The sequence below is a fragment of the Miniopterus schreibersii genome, assembly GCF_964146895.1.
Source record: "Miniopterus schreibersii genome assembly, chromosome: 12".
Taxonomy (NCBI): domain Eukaryota; kingdom Metazoa; phylum Chordata; class Mammalia; order Chiroptera; family Miniopteridae; genus Miniopterus; species Miniopterus schreibersii.
The window spans coordinates 72,456,680-72,479,984 of NC_138112.1; the positions used below are offsets into that span (position 1 = coordinate 72,456,680).

At 47.1% G+C, this 23,305-nt stretch overlaps 1 protein-coding gene across 6 annotated transcripts in view; it reads left to right on the forward strand.

Annotated features, from left to right (window-relative positions):
• NAP1L4 (nucleosome assembly protein 1 like 4) overlaps positions 1-23,305 on the forward strand; it is a 34,610-nt gene that overhangs the window by 1,835 nt on the left and 9,470 nt on the right. For all 6 annotated transcript variants that reach the window (XM_081155723.1, XM_081155724.1, XM_081155720.1 and 3 more), the window contains exons 2-10: positions 8,598-8,628; positions 9,476-9,534; positions 11,691-11,790; positions 12,511-12,652; positions 12,867-12,950; positions 14,358-14,489; positions 14,966-15,037; positions 19,330-19,469; positions 20,719-20,864. In XM_081155723.1, coding sequence (XP_081011849.1) covers positions 8,615-8,628; positions 9,476-9,534; positions 11,691-11,790; positions 12,511-12,652; positions 12,867-12,950; positions 14,358-14,489; positions 14,966-15,037; positions 19,330-19,469; positions 20,719-20,864 — 889 coding nt within the window. In that variant the 5' untranslated portion in view covers positions 8,598-8,614. The remainder of the gene's footprint in view (positions 1-8,597; positions 8,629-9,475; positions 9,535-11,690; positions 11,791-12,510; positions 12,653-12,866; positions 12,951-14,357; positions 14,490-14,965; positions 15,038-19,329; positions 19,470-20,718; positions 20,865-23,305) is intronic.

The window sequence follows — 23,305 nt, forward strand, 5'->3', positions numbered from 1 at the left end:
TTTTTTTATTATTAACATGTTTTTATTGATTTCAGAGAAAGGCAGGGAGAGAGAGAAACATGAATCGGTTGCCTCCTGCGTGGGATCGAGCCTAAAACCCAGGCCTGGGTCCTGACCAGGAATCTTAACAGGTGACCTGCTGGTGCACAGCCCCAACCACTGAGCCACATCGGCTGAGCAAAACACAATCTCTTTTATGTTTTTTTAAATCCTCACCTGAGGATATTTTTCCATTGTTTTTCAGAGAGAGAGGAAGGGGGGGGGGCGGCATGGATGTGAGAGAGACACATCGATTGGTTGCCTCCTGCACGTGCTCTGAGGCTGGGGATGGGCCTGCATCCGAGGTACATGGCCTTGGCCAGAATTGAACCCAGCACTCTTCAGTCTGACACTCTAACCACTGAGCAAAACTGGCCAGGGCTGGGCAAAACTCAATTTCTTAAAGAACTATAGTGACAAAAAGGTCCCATTCTGTAGATAAAATAAGCGTAGGAATTGTAACCCTCCCGAGTTTACTTAGGGATGTTTTCACCAGAATTTTTAAGGCTGCTTTTTGTGGTATTATGAGAATAGTTATTCTAGAAAGAATTGTTTATAATTATATGAAATAGTAATAATTTCAACACTGTAGTGCTGTCATAAAGACTTATGGTTACCCATGCACTTGCCGTCCTTTTCTTGGTTGACCAGTGTTACTGATTCGGAAAGTCTGCTGGTACCTGTGCTTCTCTCATAACATCTAAACACATGTCAGTTTTGTGTTACTTTTCAAAACAAACACAAAATAGTGATGGAGAAATTAAATTATTTGCAGTAGCTGATTTCATCATTTTTGGTTTGATAATCTTAGTAAACAAAACTTGGAAAATGGAATATATACAGGTGTTGTAGCTTTGTGATTGGTGGTTTAGATTATCAGACTGTTCTGTGGAATTTTGAGTTGAGATTGTATCTTTATGGGGTAGTTCATAATTTTGTAGAGTTTAAGTACTTGGAGTTTGATTTCCGTTTACCTGTCAGGTTTTTAGCAGCCACTTCATACCAAGAGCATGTCAGCTCCCTGCATCTGCAGTTCTGTGACCGCTGGAGTTGTTAGGTTTGAAGTCTTTTCCACTTTTCTTCTTTTTAGCAGTTGTAGGTGACTTCAAATGTACACGCATAAAAGGCATGATGGAGTTCAGGATTACTTACTTTTAGAATTTTTCTACTTTTCTGTTCATTGTTTGCAGTTTTCAGATGTTTTAACACTATTTGGATAAGTTCATGTCAGAGAGGCTAAATTATATTGTTTTGGGAGAATAGTGTCTGTGGGCAGGAAGGTAATTTAAATTCTCGGAGTTCGAGGGGTCGTCTGGCAAATCCGGTACTATGGAGTCTGGAGCCTGTGCTCCCACTGGTGGCCTGTACTTGAATACTAATACGGCACCGAGGAACTCGGGAGTTAGGTCTGAGGTTGCTGGTTAAGGAGTGCTTGCTTTTTGTTGTTTTTTAAAGGGAAATGTACATAGGCATCCAAAGTAAAAGGCTGATCTTAATTTGTTCCACCACCAGGGTGATTTCAGAAGTAGGAAGTAGCTGATGTGGAATCATTGCAGGAAATTGCTCTCATCTGGCCTTAGCTCACTTTGCATGGTATCTCCTAGTTTATTAAATACCTGCTCCCTAAACAGCTATTGTGAGATTTGTCCATGAGCATATAATAACTGGGAAAACCCTTATTAATAGGCAGTGAAAATGTTTATGTATGACTGTTAAAATTTTTGAGAAATAGTTTGTGCCCTGGCTGGGTGGCTCATTTGGTTGGAGTGTGGTCTGGTATACCAAAAGGTCTCGGGTTTGATTCCTAGTAATGGCGGGTGCAGGAGGCAAGCAGTCGATGTTTCACTCTCACATTGGTGTTTCTCTCTCTCTCTCTCTCTCTCTCTCCCTCTCTCTCTCCCTCTCCCTCTCCCTCTCCCTCTCCCTCTCCCTCTCCCTCTCCCTCTCCCTCTCCCTCTCCCTCTCCCTCTCCCTCTCTCCCTCTCCCTCCCTCTCCCCCCCCCTTCTCTCTAAAATCAATAAAAGCATGTCCTCAGTGAGGATTAAAAAGAAAGAAATAGTTTGTGATGGCGTAGATCTTTTTTTTTAATCATTTGATGGCCATTGGTGTTCTACTCTGCTCTTTTTAGAGAAAGTACAGCTGCTTCATGTTGTTTGCAATTGAATTTTAAATTTCATGAGCATTTAGTAACTGGAGAGACAGTGTATTTTTGTAGTAAGAAAATTATAAAAGCTTACTTTATGATCTTTAACTTTTGATCCTGACCACGTGTAGCCTTAAATTTTCTTTTGTAAGTATGCTCTATCGGCTGTTGTAACCAAGTGTGTGTTTGGGGGGGGGGGGGGAGTGTTAGATTTTTTTCTTGATTTTTAGAGAGAGAGGAAGTGAGAGGGAGAGAGAAACATTGATTGGCTGCCTCTTGCATGCCCCATAGTGGGAATAGAGCTCAAAGCCCCTGGCATGTGTCTTGACTGGGAATTGAACCTGCAACCTTTTGGTGCACAGGACAGCGCCCAACCATCTGAGTCACACTGGCCAGGGCTGGACTTATATATGTATACATGTATATGTACATATACATATGTATGTGTAAAATGTTCTCTTTTTTTTTTTTTTTTTTTTAATTCTCACCTGAAGATGTTTTTCTGTTGCTTTTCAGAGAGTGGGAGGGAGGGAGGGGGGAGAGAGAGAAACATTGATGTGAGAGAGACACATCCACTGGTTGCCTCCTGCTAGTGTCTTAACCGGCGCCTGGGGAGGGAACCTGCAACTGAGGTATGTGCCCTTGGCTGGAATCGGACCTGGGACCCTTCAGTCCACAGGCCAACTCTAACAACTAAGCCAAACCAGCTGGGGCTATACTGTTCATTTTATTAACATTCCCCAAAAAACCTGTTGAAAAGAAAGATGAGATTTCTGTTTAATAGTTTTGTGATAGATCATCTTAACACTTTCAGTGTGTATGTAGAAAGGTTACATCAGTTGTGTTCTGATTTGAAACTTTGTTTACCCAGTTGTGGCAAAGTAGCTTTGAGTACTTTGCATCCCTCCAGTCAGTCATGAGCACCTTCCATGTGCTGGTTCCAGGTACTGGGATATCACACCGAACAAAACAGACAGAAGACCTTCCTTGTATTTCCACAGTGGGAGGCAGACAAGTTGGACAGCGTAGGTGCTTTTGAGAAGAAAAGTAGAAGGAATAGGGATTTGGGTTTGCAATTTTAAATAGGGTGGAGGGGGACAGCCTGACTTACTGACAGGGTGACATGGTCTTTAAATACTGGACTAAGGAAGATTTTTCAGTGTTTGCCTTACTCAGCCATATGCTAATGAACTGCAGGGAGCAGAGGGGGAAATGGCAGCTATAGCCAGGAAGGCCCGCTGTGCCCTGAGTAAAAATAGTGTTTGGTTAAGGAAAGAAAATTGTTTTTTACTTTCTTCCTGAAAACAGGGCTTGCAAGCTTCTGAAAAGACAATCCACTCTTGTCTGGGGCAGCTCGGTCTTGTTAGCAGGCATGGCTTCCTCTGTGTCTTCAGAAACTGCTTGGGAGAAGCTAAGGTGTTTTTGGGGTCCCTGAAGCCTTGCTGTGTCCAGGTAACACACGGGCAGACCGCCACTGAATAGTGGTGAAAGCATGAATGAAGCAGACCTTGCTTGGCCACTGTCTCCTGTCAGGCCCCATGCTGGGCACAGGATTGCTGTGCTGAGCAAGTAGACAGGCCCCTGCCCTCACAGAGCTGTTCTTCAGTGGGAAGACAGCCGGTTACCCAGTCGTGTCTGTCTTTAGAGAGGGAGAGAGCCACTGATGGGCTGCCTCCTATTTGCCCCCTACTGGGGGTCAAGTTGCAACCCCAGGCATGTGTCCTGACTGGGAATCGAACCTGGACCCCCTGGTTCTTAGGTTGATGCCCAACCCCTGAGCCACGCCAGCTGGGCCCCATTCTTTGCTTAAAACGTGGTAAGTAGTAGTATTGAACATACACAAAACTAGTGATCTCCCATACATAATACATCGCTGCATTAATTAATTAGCTGCCAGTCTTAGTTCATCTGTAAACAAATATGTGCTTTTTATTGTTGTCGTTGTTTATTAACCCTCACCTGAGAATATTTTTTTCATTGATTCTTAGAATAGGAGGGAGGGAGAGGAGGGGAGGGGAGAGAAAGAGAAACATTAATGTGAGAGACATCAATCGGTTGCCTTCTGAACATGGCCCAACTGGGGCTGGGGATTGAATCTACAACCCAGGTATGTGGGCTTGACTGGGAATCGAACCGGCAACTCTTCTAACCACTGAACCAGCCAGGGCCAAATATGTGCTTTTTAAAATTTTTTTACAAAGGCCAAAGGAAGGAAGCGTATATATATTAAATTAGAATATTATTGCCTAGGATTGGAATCAGTTTGAACATAATTTCAAGACTTCTGTATGTGTTTAGGACTTGGGCACCTCTTTTTTTAAAATTTCTAAGAGATTACAAGTATAAAGGAAGGTTATGTTGTTTAGTGAGTTTCTACCATTAGTTCGGGAACTTAGGTAAGTTACTTGGTTCTTTAGATTTGTTTCCACTTACCTTCTGGCACATTGATTCTCACACAGTCACCTAATACCAAGGAGTGTGGTGATAGGCTGGATGCGAATCTACTGATGAGAGAACATAAACGAGATTGAGACTGTCCCAGGACGCCATGTATTGGTGGATATGGTGGGATGGCCTGCAGGGGTATACTGATTCCTTTAGAGTAGGTGGCTCCTTTGTCCCTTCTGATGTGGTCCTCAGTCAACCTGAGTGGTAGTACTGGAGGTTTGGACCTTGACCCTGGGACTGGTGAGACTCCTCCTTAGGCTGATAGGGGGTGGGGTCACTTACGTGAATCCAGCAGTTATGCTGCAGGGTTTATCTTACTACTGCTTTAATTTAATAAGAATTATAGACTGGTGGAATTCTAGTCTTACAGACGCATTGGTTCTATTTCAGTTCCTCTTCATCAGTCATCTCATGGGAGGACATTGAGGTCCTTTGACTTCAGGAATGATAAAGGCATACAGGTTATTGTTATATTCCTCAGCTCATGCCTTCTTTCTCAGAAGTGGCCCAGTTTGAAATAATACAATAGCACTAGCTGTAGACTAGATGTTTTCAGTTTTAAATTAAGGATTTAACATTATGTTGGATAATTTGTAATAAAATTTTTTAAAAAAAATCCCTCTGAAAAGTTTTATGGTTTGGAGCAAAAATAAGTTAATCCGTAGGTAGGGTTTTGAGTTAGAGAAATAAAGCACAGCGCATGTGCAACCAGGGCAGCGTGCGTGCCTGCCAGTCCACGGTTAGGGTGGATGCTCCAGAGGGAACCCGGGAAGGAACCCGCACTCCTGCTTCTCCTGAAATTTTAGAATATTCTCTTTCTGGTGTCCCTTTTGTCTTTTAAATTGATTGCCTTTTAGAAGTGAGAAAACCTGATAAGGCTTGGGACTGTGGTTTCATAAAATTGATGTCAAACTTAGCATACCGATACTTAAAACAAGCGCATGGTTATGTTTCTCAAACCTGAAAATTTGGCAGTTCCCTGTAACTTCCTATTTTAACTGTAGTAGGAAGGGATTGCTAAACCAAAGTAAATAATTGGCGGTGTTGACTAACTGAACTCCAGCTTGTTTATAATGTCACCACTCTGCATTCTTTACCTTAGGTAAAGGGAGCAGTGTTAAAAGTAGCTCGATTTGTTGGTTTCATATCAAGCAATAGATGCAATGCTCTGTAAGCACATTGCAGCTACGAGAGTGTAGAGAGACCTGGAGTGGGTCCTGTACGAGGCACTCTCCACAGGCAATTCTGTCTTCAGTTATGGACAGTGAAACCAAGGTTGCATGGCCAGGAGATGCTAGGGCAGGACTCAGACCCGGGTCACTGGCAGGTGGTTTATTGTGTGTCTGCTTTGTTCAGATGGTGAGGCTGCGCTTGTTGTTTCCCCATTGCTTAAACTCACGCTTTCATTTGTTTTTCTCTTTTGATCCTTGATTTAGCTTTTTTTTTTGAGACTGTTGTGTTTGGTTTAATGTAACTGTTTTTGCCATCGTGTCACCAAAATAGGATTAAAAAAGCACATACCTTCACATAGCTGGAAATTACATGGACCATTGTGTCAGTGGGATTTAAGTTGGAGCCGTGTCATTACGTGGGAAGGCCTTTCTTGCAATAGGGTGTCTACTCATTCAGCAGATGCTTATTGGGCCAGGTGCTGTTTCAGACGCTGGGACCACATCGTGAACAGGCTAGAGGGAGTATTTTCGCTCTTTCCTAGTGATGGATTTCTGGGGAATGCTGCTGAACGGGTGTGAAATGTGAGGATTGTAGTCTGAAGTGGAATGAAGGGTATGAAATGGAGAGTCCACATGGGCCCTCGGAAAGATGAAACTTAGGCTGAGAGACTGGTGTTCTGTAAGTGCTTGATTCATAGAAGATGGAAACATCCTCTGGCCACCCAGGATCCTGCCATGGGAGCCAGTGGACTTTCCTCAGGGCCCTGGCTGGCGGGTCCCCTTTTGCACTCTGCCCAGGAAAGCAGCCGTTTTAAACCTTCAGCACACTCGCCTGTAGCTTGCTTGCTTGCTGCCATTATCGTGTCCCGAGCTCCAGTTCCTCTGCTCATGTGGTTCCCGGTACACTCTGCTTCTGGGAGCTTGAGCTGGCCAATGTGTACCTCCTTTCCTTTAGGGCGACAGAAACCCAAGTCCACCTCTTACTAGCCAGATGGCCTTGGCTTCGGAGGTTCACCTTTCCCAGCCTCTGTCCTCTCTTTACTCTGGGGACGCTCCCTCCCTGGGTGAACGGGCGAGGGTATAAAATGTAGGCAGGTCGCTGTCACGTCGGTCCCTTACTAGTTCAGGAGGTGTTGGAATTAGAAGTGTGTGGCTTGATTGTTGATTGGGTGATGAAGTCTGGAGTTTGTGCACTAAGCTGGCAAGGACATTACCGCAGGAGGGAGTAGGTGCCTTCCAGCAGTTAGTGTGCTCGTGGTCTGCAGGAGGGACTGCTGATGTGTCTATTAGACTGGGAGAGCTTTAATTCTATAGCCAGCATGGAGCTGGGGATGGTGTGGAACTGTTTGGTGCAGAACCATTCATACTCTGTCCCAGCAGTCCTGCTCTTTGTCATAAATTGAGAACTCGGGGATGGGAAGCCATATAAAGTAATGCAGACATTATCAAAGATCATAGGGGAAGACCCTCAGTATTTAACAGCCAGAAATTGTAGGTGTGTTAGCCTGACGGACATCATCACATTAGATCTTGCATATATAAGGTGGGGAAGCAGACCATGCACTTGGGAATACTGTGATTGCAGCTCTGTGCACATTGAGGACTGCAGAGGAGCATGAGCTGGGAACAGGAGGTGGGGCAGCGGAGCTGGGAAGAGTGGGAGTGGGGATTCCTGTGGGAATGACTGGAGTCGGGAAGTGGATGGGGCCCCGGGGGGGGGGTAACCCTGCTCTAATTTGACTGGGTGTGGGTAAGGCTATGGGTATGGCCAGCCCCTGTAGTATTTGTTACATTATTTTTTTCCTGTGGTTTTCATCTGCTTCCTTACATCATTTAGCTTTTTGAAAAAAACATTTATGTAGTATTTTCAATTTTTAAAATAATTAGCATGTTTTATTTTGAAACAAAGTTACCTAACAAAAATGCAGTTCAATTAGATTTTTCCAGTTGAAGCCGTTTTAAATAGGAAATTTTTTGTTTCGCCTTAAAGCATTGTGATTGAAGGGTTTGGACTTTCTCAAATACTTACAAGTGAAACTGGCCAGTTGTCAGCCTGGAGCAACCTTCAGAGAGACTGAAGCATATTTACACTTGAGACAGGACTTTCATCACCAAGCCTTTATTATTTTTTCATCTAAGGGCTCTATTCATTTGGATAGGCTTTTGAAGCTTTATTAAGTTCTTCTTAAGAAGTAAATGTTCTAGAACCCACCTGTAATAGTTGTAGGGGTAAGTCGCCTCATCTGAAGGTCAGTGTTGACCTGCATCTTGCAGGAATGGGATTGTGTGGAACATGTTGCGTGTGTGCGTGCAAGCACTGCGTCTCCAGTGTTGGAGTGAGAACTCAGAGTAAGCAGTCACTTAAAATTGTCCTGGAGTTAGAGTTTGAAACGCAGCGCACACACCAGTAAACTCTTTGAGTTGCTCTGAAATAATTGGCCTGGCATAAATACATATTCCTGTTGCTACAACTTAGAGACGAGGCAGATTAGGGGTGATTGTTTTTATTCTGAAGTCAGGTCCTTTTAGTGCCAGCAAGAGAAGTGTTTTGTAAGGAGTGTGCACACACTAAAATGCACAGCCCTGAGTGTAGGATCCACAAGTTGTACATCTGGGTGGCCACTACTCTACTCGAGATCTCAGACCTTTCCAGAAAGTTCCCTCCTGGCCCTGCCTCCCCCAGTAAGTAGATTGCATCCCTATAGACAACACTGGTAAAAGAATGCATTGGACAAATTTTTTGTTTGTAAGTGTTTAGTGATGTTAATTGTTACAACTCTTCTTTAATTTGTAGGAGATAAAAACATTCAGATGGCCGACAACAGGTAAGCCAAACGGACTTTGTTTATTAGAGTTTGAATTTTAGTTGGTGAGCAACAGGCAGCCATATTTTGTAAACATCAGAGGAAGCTCTAGCTGATGGCTCTTTTTTCCCACCTGTACATTGCTTCCGACATGAAGTGTGTCTCAAATATTGGTGCTTTAAAACCTTTGGTGGGAAGCAATCTTCTGCTCTTGTGGCTTGAACACCCCCAGGTGAAGTCCTGTGATGGGCTTGACACCGTCCTAATATTCTGTAGCCTCCTGTGTTTGGGGGATGATTCATTTTGTGTTCTGAAGGCCACATTTGGTTGTGTAAAGTGTTTCATGTGGTTTATTTTTGGTGAGAGGTGTGCCCAGGCACCTGTGAAAACTTGGACAATGCTTGTGAAGTCAGTTGTTTATAGAGTTTGTGTGGCTCACTTACAGAGCCACTGTGGGCACTGTGTCCTCACTCCTCGGGAAGGTGGCTTTTCTTTGGTCAGCAGCCATCAAACCATGGATCCTCGTTGGTTGGTTAGTGGGTTTGGTTTGAGAGCAGGGAGATTTTTTTTTTAAGTTTTTTTTTTAGGAAAGAAGTTGTAGAAATGAAAATTTAGAAGATCTGGCCAGAGTTTGAAATTAGAACTGCTGGGGGGCATGTGGGGGGGATGATAGGGTGTTAAGGAGTAGGGTGTTTTAATAACAGTCTCCTGTGTGTAACAGTGTGTCTGTAACAGTGTGTCTGTACTTCTATTCCGCCACATCTGAAGTCCCTGTTGAGACACCACGTAATGTGCTAAATAAGAGTGTCCTGTGCCTTTTGTCGTTGAAACTTTCTTTACAGTAATTTTTTTTAACATATTGTTCTAGCTTTTCAGATGGGGTTCCTTCAGATCCCTTGGAAGCTGCTAAAGATGCAAGTGCTACAGGTCAGTTCACTGCGCGTGGAGGAGGTGACAGTTGGAGAGCTTGCGTGCAGTGCAGGGTTTCCTACTCTTGAACCATTTATTATAGTAACTAACTCAAAGACTTTAGGAAAAATTAGTGTAATTAAAATGAAAATCAGTAGTTCATTTAAGAAGTGTTTCATTATAGGAAATTCAGACTCTGCAGAAATTAAGTACCTACGGTCACTCAGCCAGCGTTAACAAGTGGCCAGGCTTTTTTCATCTGTGTCCTCTCCTCCTCATTGTTCTGAAGCAGAGCCCAGATATCATAGTTTGTCCATAAATTCATAGATGTGTTTTCTCTCCTCCATTTTCAAAAAGTTCCCCTGAACTTTTTTAAAGCACATAGTGGACATATTGGCTAAGAGAGCCTCTAAAACAATTCAGTGTAAATTTCTACAAACAGATTAATCTTCATAAAAGTTTAACATCAATACCATGCCGTGTGCAGTCTTGTTTGTATCTTCCCCTTTCTCAGCAGTTCTTTTTACAGCCGTACCCCACCCCCAAATCCAGAATCGTGTATTTTATGTAGTTTTGTCTCCTTTGTTGGCGGGCCACCCCCCACCTTCCCTGTCACTGCAGTGACACGGTGCCCAGCTGTCTTGTGGAATGCCCATGCTCTGCATTGGTCTGGTGCTTTCCTCCTCAGATTCGGGTAAACATTTTGGCAAGAATGCTGTGTAGGTGATCTGGTGCTGTGGGAAGTGCAGTTAGGCCCGTGGCGAGTACTGGGATTGATGACTTGGTTAAGACAGTGTCTACAGACTTCTCCATCTGAGGGTCCTTTTGTTAAATAATCTGTTGGGCACCCTGTGGAAACCCTGCTTCCATGAGACGCATCAGGATCCACTGATGGTCCTCACCGAGTCGTTAATGACCCTGGTGGTTGCAAAAGCATGTTTTTCTGATTCAGACAATCCTGCCATAGATCACAGGTGTTAAAGAAGACCCCGCCCCCTTTTAGTGTTACTATAGCAACATGGTTAATTGTTTATCAGTGTTTTATTACTTGCCATCATTATTCTTTTTGGTGCACAAATTGTCCCATTTCACCCGTGGAGTCCCTTCAGGCTGGCTTCTGTGTCCTTTTGCCATGTGCCTATCCCTTTCCCGTGCTTTGAGTAGATTTGTGGCACAAGTGATATTCCATTTTCCCTTGACCTTCCTTGCCCCAGACCTGGGCTCTCAGTTTATTAGTGGAGAGTGAGAGTTAAAAACCACAATGTAGCAGCTAGGTGTCAGTGTCTAGGCCTCACAGTGGGCAGAGCTGGAAGAGATGCGTGTGTGCATGGAGTGTGCAGTTTTATACATGCTGCATACACTGCACGCAGTGCTGCATGGCAGTGGTTGTTTGTAGTTAGTGTGTGCCGCTTGCTTACCGAGGCTGGGAGACTCCCAGGTGCAGATTACCTTTGAGTCTGGGTTTCTGCACAGTGGCAGGATGAGGGGATCAGATCAGCTCAGCAAACTTGAGTCTATGCTGTGCGCCCGGTGATGCCCACTCCATGGTTACAGTGCAGCGGAAGGACACTCGACTCCCTCCGTCTTGAGTGGGAGCTGTAAAGGCAATGTCATGGGGGAGGCGACACCTTTTGCTAGGACGTTGGTTGGCGCACACCCTGGGAAGGAGGTGGGCTGGGCAGGAGGATGTTGCGGGTGAAGGTGGGTCAAAGACCGCGGGGGCCTGGCAACGGGAAGTGATGAGCGCCAGACTTTCCTGGCTGCGCCGGGGCACACGCGGGCCCTAACTAACCCTGAGGAGCTGTCTGTCCACCCCGTCCTCTGCTCCTGGGCCCCACGTGGGACTTGGGAGTGAAGGCCAGGTGATAGAAAGTGACGATGTCCTCAGTTGGGAGATATGAGGCATAAACAGCTAAGGTGAGACCTGGAAACCTTTAGGTGCCCTCAGTAGGTTTTAACCGCCCACTCAGGTGACTGACAGACATAGAATGTCCAGTGCCTTTTAAGTAAATTTCAAATATTTTCAAAACATGTTTTAAAGCAAGCCGCTGGCTATGTTTAGAAATTGAAGTAGATGAGCAGGTCTAAGTAGATATGTGTTGGTGATTTTGACTCTTGGCTCTCTGTTGTGGGCATATTTTAAATTGTTTGGCCTTGTTTTTAACTCGTCATAGAGAAGCTCACAGATCAGGTGATGCAGAATCCTCAAGTTCTGGCAGCCTTGCAGGAACGGCTTGACAGCGTCTCCCACACTCCTTCCAGCTACATTGAGACGTAAGTATGCGGTGGGTGAGGCCTGGGACAACTTTAAGGAACAAAGAAGAAAAACTGTTTCCTTGTCCCTTAGACTAGGAACAGTGTGTTTTTCATTCAGCGACATTACCTGCTGAGCCAGGCACTGGGTTCCAGGGAGTCTGGGGGAGGGACTCAGACCTGCAGAAAGAATGCGGCAGGCCGGGCTATCTAATAGGCGAGCCATAGTGCCATCTTGTGGCGATTTGAGACACTGAATCGGCACAGGCAGGAGTTGGCAGGGAACCCATGCCAGGTGAGGGCAGCATGCTCTCCCTGGTGGCTCCGAGCCAGTTGAGAGCCACTCCTCCCTGCCTCACCTGTGTGGGCCTGCAACACAAACTGCTTTTTCAGAAGATGCCTGTGTCCTGGTTGTGTTGCCCAGTGAAAAAGCTCCTAGGACAGCTCTTTTCCAGGCCTGGTTGTCTTCCTTCTGGAAGGGAGGGGCTGCTGCTGGGCTGTGTCTGGCAGGCAGTTTGGGGCTTCGTCTCAGTACATCCCACCCTCTACATGGTTCCCCACTCAGGGCTTGATATGTTCCGAGGCTATTGGAATGGGGAGGGGACACTTGGGGTCCGAGCTCCTTTTCATAGTAAGGATGTTAATTCTGTGCTAACCTAAATTTAATTTTAATAAAACAGAAATGCACACCGCCTTGATTTTGCAAGTGTGGGGCCATTTTCTTGTTTCCTCCCTTCTCAGTCTCCCTAAGGCGGTGAGAAGGAGAGTCAACGCGCTGAAGCAGCTCCAGGTGAGGTGTGCGCACATAGAGGCCAGGTTCTACGAGGAGGTGCACGACCTGGAGAGGAAGTACGCAGCGCTGTACCAGCCTCTCTTCGACAAGGTGGGAGCCTCAGGCCTGCCTTGAGGCAGGGCATCCACGTTACCCAGTAAACCGGCCAGTGTTACTCTTTAAGCCCTCAGACTTTGAATCTTAGAATAAGTTATAGGAGCATCCAGTTTTCACAGTCTTTTCATAGACATTATTTACAGACTCACAGCCTTAACTCTTGACTTTCCGAATGACATAACTCTAAGAAGGTCTCGCTCTCTCTTAGAGAAGGGAGTTCGTCACCGGCGACGTTGAGCCGACAGATGCAGAGTCGGAGTGGCACAGCGATAACGAAGAGGACAAGCTGGCTGTGAGTCGTCGTTCAGCGAGTGCATCCTGTGCTCTGTGTTAATATTGTTAGAAATCGTTATTTTAACGAGTGCATCCTGTGCTCTGTTAATATTGTTAGAAATCATTATTTTAATGTGTGCATCCTGTGCTCTGTTAATATTGTTAGAAATCATTATTTTAATGGGTGCATCCGGTGCTCTGTGTTAATATTGTTAGAAATAAGGAACGTCTTTTAATGGTTTTAATGATCAGTATGACTTTACAAAGAAGAGAGCTCCTAACAGTAGGTGCTGTCTCGCCCTAAGGTCGGGTGTTTAGGTTTCTTTATGGGTGAGTACTGAGCAGTCGGTGGGTCTGGCATCGGACTGGTTGCCATCAGTTAATACGACGAACCAGACAGTCTTCCTCTCAGTCATCTAGCAGCTTTGCACAGGATGCAGTGAGGTGTGGGATCCGATGGACAGAGATTGTTACAACATCAGTGACCGTCTCAGTAGAGTCCTGTGTCGGGTCACCGGCAGGTAGGGTGTGGTGGGGATGCACTGGAAGCATGCTGCCACCTGCTCAAGGACGAGCGTGAGGATGAGGTGGCTGGAGTGCCTCTCCATCTCAGATCAGTGGGTCACAGGCCCTTTAGTGACGTGCCCTGTTCATCCCTGCTCAAACAGCCTTTTCTGGTGATGGGTCCCGATCCAGTGCCACCGAGCATCCCAGCCACAGGTTCACGTTGTCAGACTGGTTTTGTCTTTGGAGACAAGTAGCTTCTATCCTGTAAAACTCACTTTTAGGTGTTTTTTTTTTTGAAGAATATGCATTTTGGTAGCCATGTGTTTTAATCTGAAAACATACAGAGCCCCGCCTAGGTGAAGCTGCAGCTGTGTATCAGTGCGGTTGTGAGTCGTATCCTTATTGCTCAAGAAGAATTGGCCTCTGCTAATTTATGAAGCCCACGTGCTCGTTCCCTTGTGAGGCTCCGTGGCCCTGGGCAGCACTGCCTTACCTCCCTCCCTGGGGCCTCAGTGTGTCTGCATTGCCACAAGCCTTTCTGGTCACTACCCTAGTGTTCACATGGAACCTCTATCTGCCATGACAGTTAGAGCCCTCTTCTACTTGGATACAAGGTGCTTGGCAGTTTCTGGTTCCTAAAGCCCCCGGAGCTCCATGGGGTGGTGGGTGGCTGTCCCCAAGTGGACGCCTCATGGAGCTAACACTTGTTGCACAGCCTTTCCCGTGTGTGTCACCTTGGAGACCCCTCTTGAGCTTTTCTGCCAATTTAAGTTATGTGGTGGATGATGTCTAGATGGAGTGCCTTGAGGGCTTTGTCCCAGAAATGTTTGGATCATTACCTGCCCAGTGATCTTGGAGACGCGGTTTCACATGGCATGTGCTTTGTGGTAAGTGTTCTATTCTGCATCTTTACTTTTAGGGAGACATGAAAAATAAAGTAGTCATAGCAGAAAAAGAAGCTGCGGCAGCAGAAGAGCCAGCCCCCAAAGGGATCCCGGAGTTCTGGTTCACCATCTTCAGAAACGTGGACATGCTGAGCGAGCTGGTCCAGGTGAGTACGTGTCACCTGGTACGGAGGTTTTGGTCTTAAAACTTGTGAACTACTTGCTGGGTGTTCTGCAGCTGTTCATTGTGGGTGAAAAGCATTCTGTGACACACACCCCGCCCCCCCCCCAATCAGGAGTAATCCTGGTCTCACAGGGTTCATTACTGTGGGGACCCCCCCCACACACCTTACTGCAGCTGTAGTGGGGAAGGCCGGCAGCTCTGATCCAGAACTTGGACTCAGTTCACTTCCTGGGAAAGGGCTATTGCCTCACCCCAGAAAGTTACCTGTGACATGGCACCCTTCTGCTGCCCCTCAGGCCCGTATTCAGGGAACAGATTGGGTGGCTTCCTGGGAGTCAGTACTTGACAAGGACAGGACTCTACCAGGGCCCAGTGTCTCACACCCACGAGTGATGCAACAGTGAGGACACGTGTTGTTCTTAACCAGCTCACTGAAGGTTTCTTTTTCTCTCTGTGTAGGAGTATGATGAGCCGATCTTGAAACACCTTCAGGATATTAAAGTGAAGTTTTCAGACCCTGGACAGCCAATGGTGAGTAGTGACTGACTGAGGTCCTGCTTGGTGTCAGGGGGTGTTAGGTTACTGAGGGTAGCTTGAGGCCAGGGCAAGAAATCAAACCCACCACTCACGTGCTGGGTGACTTTAGGAAATGCTCCTCGAGGATTAGGGCAGCCTGGCAGGGAACTCAGGCCACCTGCTGTGTGGTGGCAGGTGCAGGAGCTAGACGGGTTGGACTGCTCGGCCCCTGTCCTGTCAGCTGTGCCATGCTGCAGTTTCTCAGCTAGTTTGTTTCCTTTTCCCTAAGTGGCTCCTAGGCTTTTGAGGGTCTGGTGTCAATCAGTTTGAAAGGATGGTGAGTGTGTACTCTAATATGAGCAGCACGTTAACAGAAACCTGCTAAGTACCTGCAGATGGCCTTGGCTGGGTGGCTCGGTTGTCGCATTGTCCCGTGTACCAAAAGGTTGTGGGCTTAGTTCCCAGTCAGGGCACGTGCCTACGTTGCAGGTCTGATACCCAGTTGGGGCGAGTACAGGAGGCAACCGATCCATCCGTGTCTCTCTCCCTTTCTCTCTCTCAAATCAATAAAAACTTAACCTTGCATGAGGGTTTAAAAAACAAAAACATGCAGATAGGTAACACTGAAAAATGCTCCCCTAATCCGATTTGTCACAAAACCCACCTTTCAAAAATTCCTGCTATAGTGTGTCATTTAGTGCTGGGGGCGGATCTGCCCGCCAGTTGGACCTCAGCCAGCCTCACTTTTTCCTGGGGAAATGTTGGGGTGGTGCACGGCATCCCAGCTGAGCAGGGTGCTCCCTGGAGCACTGTTCGTGACCTGTTAACCTGGCTGTGGCTAACAAGGTTCCATTCCAGTGCTATAGCAGTTCCAGTGACACATGACTGACTGACTCACTGGTGGCTCTCAGTTTCAGGTTTTGGAGACAAGCACCTGGGGCTGTGAGTTAGGGATCTGGGCGGGGACCTAGCCTGGGTCTCTTCCTCCCGGCCACAGTGCATGGGCCCCAGGTAGGGGATGAGGGTCATTGTGAATGGAATTTCTCTCCCAAGTCCTGCAGGTGACATTTGCTGCAGGCTCAGGCAGGGGGATACACCTGTATATGTCCCTTCCCCTTTTCCTGTCTGCTGCACTCTGGGAGGTGACATTCAGCTGTCCCTCTGCAGGTGAGGTGTGGGCATGAGCCAGAATGATGCCTGCTACCAGGCTGAGAGGCCACTCTGGTGGCCGAGGGGACCCCCTCTCTCCTCCTGTAGCATCTGGTAGTTATAGTAGTGCCCTCCTCTTGTCCTCTCTTCCCAGTATGTGTGGAGGCTTCACCTGTGCGTAGGCTTTACCTTAGCACCTGTGCGTAGGCTTTACCTTAGCACCCCTTGGAGGCCGCCTGTGGTCATGGGACCTCATCTGCCAAGGTACTTGAATTCTCTTTCCCATGTGTGAGCAGCACACTTTTAAGGTTCTGAGTTTTTCCCACACTGCTTTCTCACCTGTCATTCATCTGGATTCAGTTTACGATGTTTCCTTTTTGCATTGGTCCCGTTTTCTTCCTTTGCTCCTATTGGACATTGTCTGGTGGTGTCTTGGGCCCGTGTTCTCTCTTACCCGCCTGTCGTATGTGGCTCATGGAAGAGTAGAGCCCGAGCTGTAGACCATGCACCAGTCTTTCTCTCATGAGAGTCCTGTATGTTTACTATAGGAAACTTAGGCCCTGGCCGGTTTGGGTTAGTGGTTAGAGCATTGGCCCTCAGACTGAAGGGTCCCTGGTTCAATTCTGGTCAACGGCACGTACCTCAGTTGCCGGCTCGATCCCAGGCTCCTGTCATTCCCATGAGGGAGGCAACCAATCGATGTGTCTCTCTCACATGGATGTTTTTTCCACCCCCCCACCCCCATCTCTTCTCCTCTCCGAAAAGCAATGGAAAAAATATCCTCCAGTGATTAAAAAAAGAAAGAAAACTTAGAAAACCATGACGCACTTTCTATCTTCTAGAAATAACTCAGCCATTTTCCCCTAGTCTTGTCCTTTGAATAGTTATTGTGAAATATCTAAGACATTAAAGCTGTAAAGAAAAAACAAAACCACCTAATTTCAGAATAGAACAGGGCCAGTATGTTGGCCCCACCCCACGCCCACACCTTCTTTCCCCTCTGGGCCACTGCTCCAAGCGAGAGTGCAGACATTGTCCTGCTGCTCTTTTCACTCCACATGGGCTCTGCCAAGTGGGACACGGTTCTTACTGCATCTTTTGGTTTGTTTAGTGTTTCTCTGATATGTGCGCCCCCCCCCCCCAATTCTGAATGGTTGCATTAGGATCAGCATCCTTGAACCCAAGTCTTTAAGTTTCTGGCTCAGTGTGATGGCTGGGTCAGCAGAGGTAATTGTGAGGAGTGGAGGTTTTTCAGTTCACGTTCCTGCTGGCAGTCTTTCTCTTGCATTGTTTTTGTAATAATAACTTTTGGTTCTAATTTTGAAATAATTTCAAGCTTCAGGCAAAGCACAGAGAATCCCTTGTGTCTCTTGTCAACCTTGACCACAGCGGCTATATGGGGTGGGGATCCCTCCTCGTTTCGGCATGAGTATTGGCAAAGACAGTAGCCACCAAGTCGACTTTGCTGGGCAGAGAGGAGACCCGCTTTTACACTTAATTACGTGTGGGATGGAGCACAAATGAGGTGGCCTCATCCTTGGGCCCTCTTCTATTGGTCCTTTAAACACTGGTTCACCCCCAGTGCATTTGGGTTACTCTGGATAAACAGAGGCCATGGGGAAGGAAAAGTGGGAAAATAGGAAGAAAGGAAATAACACTGGGTGTGGGGAAATGGTGGGGACCCCGGGGGAGAGAAGTGAAGGCCCCTCCCCCTGTACAGAATAGACATACTCGTGGACCGAATCTAGCATCTGCTTGTCTATCCACACTTGTGGCTGTGGCCATCTTTCCGCGCCTGCCTGCTGACCTTCCATCTTCGTGCTGGGAGGGGAATGGGCAGGGTCCCATTCCCTGTTGCTGCCTTCCTGTCCTTGCTGAACTTGTATTCACCAGACCAGGACTTATACCTATTGACCACCCTTCCTCTCTAGCCCACACGACTCTTGCAAAAGTCAGTGGGCACCTCCTGGCCAGACCCTGCTGCATCCCTTCTAGAAACCGACTGGACAGTCCCCCGATCCTCTGGTCACCTTGTGTCTGTGCTCCTGAGCCTTCACAGCTTTTTCCTCCCTTCACCTCTTCTTTGGAGGGTCCTGTTTTCACTCCCCCCTTTGTGTTATAAGTGCTGCTTCCACGGATTGATCTTTAGGTCAGCTCAGGGAGAGAGGAGGAGACGTTCTTTTCATTTTACAGATGAGGAAAGCACAGAAACATGGGGTAACTTCCCAGTATCCCACAGCACTACAGGCAGAGCTGGGGTATGTACCCAGGCTCTCTGAGCCCAGAGCTGGCCTCCATAGACTAATTTACTTACCTGAGACTGTCCTGTCCTTTATAAACGGACCGAGGTGGCGTCTGTGCACATGTTCACACATCCATTCAGTGTGTGATCACGTAGCACACTTTCCTCAGAATAGTCGAATTGGGTCACAGGATGGCTCGGTTATTTCAGTTAACTTTTTTGATATTGCCAGGTTGTCCTTCAAAAAGTTGTTTACAGTATGTGAATATTCCTGGTTTCCCACAAGCCTTGCCAGTATACTGCATTTTATTCTTGGTGCATTTATTTTTCATTATTTAGGTACTCGTGAGTGTGAATATCTTTTGTGTTGGCCACTTGATGTTACTTGTGACTGTTGCTTTGCACACCTTTGTCCATTCTCCCTGTTGTGCTGCTCCTCTTCAGGTTGCAGGGTGCTCCGTGACTGAAGGGTGGGCTTGCCCGGGTGGTTTGTGCTTCCTTTCCTCCCCCAGATGTGGTCTTGCCACTTTCACTGCAGGACAAAGAAAACCCTGTCCTGCCTGCGTCCAAGAGAGGAAGAGGAGGGTGGGGCTGTCAGTGCCCAGATTCTCCCTCCAGACCCCCACCTCACCCAGAGCTCGACCTCCACTGGGAGGAGACATAACACCCCCCCACACACCCACCACCCCTGCGGACCAAGAGGTGACAGGAAGGTCCCTCGCCTGTCGTCGGTGCTTTAACTTGGTGCTGGTGTTTCTTGCAGTAAAGTGTTTCTTGTCACATAGCCACACTGCTGGCGTCTGCCTGTGGCCCTGCTTAGGGCGGGGCTGGTTTCCAGTAGTTCTTTGTGGCTTATCAGGTCTGTGACTAGGCAATTGCAGGTTCAGGTGGTGCTTACCTGAGTTTTTGTTTTTAGTCTTTTGTATTAGAGTTCCACTTCGAACCCAACGACTACTTTACCAATTCAGTCCTGACAAAAACGTACAAGATGAAGTCGGAGCCAGATAAGGCCGACCCCTTTTCCTTTGAAGGCCCTGAAATAGTGGACTGTGACGGGTAAGGAATTTGCCTCGGCTTCTCTTTCTGAGCAGGACCAGGAGGTGGCTTCAGAACCTTAGGTATAGGTAGAAAGTGGGACAAAGCAGGAAGTCGTCCTTACTCTGTTTTAAAGGCTAGCAGGCAGGTTAAATTAAGTAGTTTTTCTGTTCAGGGATGTGATGGCTGGTGCTGGGGAATGTGTCGTGGTTACTTGGGGAGGGTTTCGGTCAGTGGCCCAGCTTCCTCAGTTTAATGAGATGAGTTCCCTAGTCACCCTCAGCACAGTGAGCTGTGGTTTCTCTCTCTCTCTCTCTCACACACACACACAGTTTGTTGAGTGAGTCAGTGCAGAATAGTATTGGTCAGTTGCTTTCTTTGCAGTATGTGGGGCAGTTTTACTGTCCTTTGACTCTGGGTTGAGCACCTTGGCGTAGGTCACCAAGGAGTGAATGTAGTTTGAGTTCATTCTTCTTGGAGATGATTCAGGAAATTGTTTTATCTTGAATGAAACAGTTACTTTTATTTTCTGGAACCAAGTAATTTGTTCTTGTGACTCTCCCCATATGAGTAATTCAGAACTGTATTAAAATCCTCCTAGATTCACGTGCCCAGAGTAATTTCGAAAGGGCCATTTTCCGGGACTGGCCATTGTGAGGGGAGAAGCCTGGCTTTCCAGGTGTTCGCTAGACCCGATACTATTTATCGGGTCAGGTGTTACCTGTTGGTGCAGGGTGACTCAAAGAGTTAAGAAGCATGCTATGCTCATCCACCAAGGACCGCTCAGCACCCCTGGATCTGATGTATTTTGCACTGGCCATCAGCATTGGCAGTGGTCACCTGCTCCCTTTCTCCAGCTTGTCCCATTCACTCATTTGCCTTGAGAATTCGGGTGTGAGTGGTGACGTCAGGTGCACTCTGGAGTCTGTCCAGAGGCAGCAGGTGACATGCTCCCTTGAGGCGCCTCTGCCCAGCCTTGGTCTGGGTTGTTCACACAAAACACATTTCAGGATCTGTGCAGAGGTCTGGAGAAATCACGCCCTTGCGGCTGCAGCAGCTCCAGCTTGAGGCAGTGCTTTCTCAGGGTGAGGGGGCTGGCAGGCGCTTGCTTCGTAGTTGTCTGCGGTGACCCTAATGGGTCATAGTGCTTGCTTGCAGGGGGTTATTAAACTGCCCAGGTTAATTGTGGAGCTGGTTTGCTTGCTGTGTGCACTTATAATTGGTTTTTCTCACAAGGTGTGTATCCTTGATGGCTTTCCTGTCCCTATAGGTGCACGATTGACTGGAAGAAAGGAAAAAACGTTACAGTCAAAACGATCAAGAAAAAACAGAAGCACAAGGGCCGGGGCACCGTCAGAACCATCACCAAGCAAGTCCCCAACGACTCCTTCTTCAACTTCTTCAGCCCGCTGAAGGGTGAGGGGGCGCTACTAAAGACCTACAGGAGAGCACCTGGGGTTTAAGGAGGGCTTTGGTTCTTACGAAGAAAGGCGAAAAGTGACTGCACTCACCATCTGTCTTGTGTGAGCTATTACGGGGACAGCAGCACCCGAGCAGTGATGGTGTTCCTGCCGAGCTCCTTCAGGGGCCCACACTCAGCACCCAGCCCACAGCTCTGTCTGTCAGCGCCTGGGCTTTGTCTCAGTTGATTTTGTGCATTTGTTAACAGGACGGGTGCTAAGGTATGAGAAAAGCATAAGAGAGCCTGTAAGGGTGTTAGGCTCAGCATAAGGCTGAGCGTAATCTCGATCGTTACGAACAAAACAAACGTCGTACATGGGTAGAACTGGCCTTTGTCCACTGTCACACCAGTTATAGGCAGAGGGCGCCTTCAGAGCTGCGAGGTTACTGCTGGGGCTGCAGCAGCAGAGCGCTGTCTGGTGGGTAAAGTGGGAGGTGTCACTTGAGTGGATTGGTAGGTGGCAGAGAGGTGTGTATGTGTCACACCGTTCCTGCTGTTTTCCTGTATGTTGGTGGTATCCTAGGTTTATGTGTTACTCGCTATGATTTGGTTGGTTATTTTTTGGTTCTGGAAACACTGAAACATTTTTCCCTCTAAATCAGGTGGGAAACCTTTTTTCTGCCAAGGGCCACTTGGATATTTATAACATCATTTGCGGGCCGTACAAAATTATCAACTTAAAAATTAGCTATGAAAAAAGATTTAGTGAATTTCGAGTCCCGCCTCTAGTTGGCTTGGCAGGGCCAGACCAAAAGATTTTAGGCCACACGTTGCCCACCTCTGGTCTAAATGAATGGTAGTTGCTTCTTTTGTTTTATGCCTTTTGGCTTAAAGATTTCATAGGAACCTTCTGTTTTTGGAGGGGGGGGCAGATACCTGTGCTTATATAAAAGAACTGAAACTCATGAACCTCTGAGGCACTTGTGCTCACGGGCGCAAGAGGACAGGAGTGGGGTCCTCATAGGAAGGGAAGCCGGGGAGGCACCCCAAGCTCCATTCTGAGAAAGCTCAGAGTGCCTGCATGGGCCCTTTCACTCCTTCCTCTGTCTCTGTGCCTCTGGCTGTTCCCTGTGCTGCAGGCTCAGCGCTGCAGGCATCTGTCACTGATCACACTCTGGTGACACTTGCACAGCTGGAATCCCCACCCCTCTTTTTCATACATGACTTGATGGAGCACAAGGGGTTTGGGAATTGTGACACTCAAGTACTTGGATTTCCATTTCCAGAGACTTCAGGCAGAAGCCTAGCTTGGAAGCTTCAGTTTTGTGTGTTTCCCCAAGTCATAAAATAAAGGTGGAACCCCTGAGCTAGGAAAGGTCAGCTACTGGTTTTGTGAGGAAATTACTTAGACGTCGCAATATAATTTTCTGATCCCAAGGGAACATGAAGGCGAGGCAGTTGACCATGTTAAAATATGGATACGAGAAAAACACTGGCCCTTTACTTTCCATGTTTAAAACCAGTTTGGGATAAAGCACTGCCTGCCCTGCCACAGAATCAGAACTCATTTGGGCTGTCAGTCCCAGGGCCACAGGGTGGCTCCACTCAAGTCTGAGCCTTTGACTCTCGACCTTGTCTCCCCTTTGCCTAGTGCCCTCCCCCCCCCAAGCTCCTACTCACCATTCAGTCCAGTCTTTTGTCATAGTGGGTATATTCTGTGACTTGTCTTTGAACCAAGAAGATGTGAGTGTGTATTGGTTTGGGGGATAAGATCAGCCATAAATTTGGTCCTTTAGTTTCCTTTTTTGGGAAGATCCCTCTTGGAGCCTCCTGTGGCATTTTGGACAATACCTGTGTGGATTCATGACACAGGTGCTTCGATTTGTTGGAAGTTTCCTTAAAGCTGGATCTTGAATATTTTTTTTTTTTAAAGCATGTCTTTATTGATTTCAGAGAAAGGAAGGGAGAGGGGGGGGGAGAGAGAAACTTCAGTAATGAGAGTCATTGATCAGCTGCCTCCTGCGCGCCCTCCGGCATGTGCCCTGACTGGGAATCGAACCTCGATCTGCTGGATCCTAGGTCGATGCTCAACCGCTGAGCCACGCCCGGCTGGGCTGGGTCTTAAATACTTCATAAAATCAAAACGTAATGAAGTGGACTTGAGAATTGGGGGGTTGATATTTTTGTGGGGTGGGGCCTAAAACTGTATTGTGGCTGCACAACACTAAAAATGTACCAGACAGCATTGGATTGTACACCTAATGGGGTGAACTTTATGGTATGTAAATTATATGTCAGTGTTGCTGTTTTTTAATTTTTTAGTTAATCCTCCCCTGAGAGTATTTTTTCCATTGATTTTTAGAGAGAGTGGAAGGGAGGGAAGGGGCAGGGAGAAACAGTGTGAGAGAGAGACATTGATTGGTTGTCTCTGGCATGAGCCCTTGACCAGGAATCA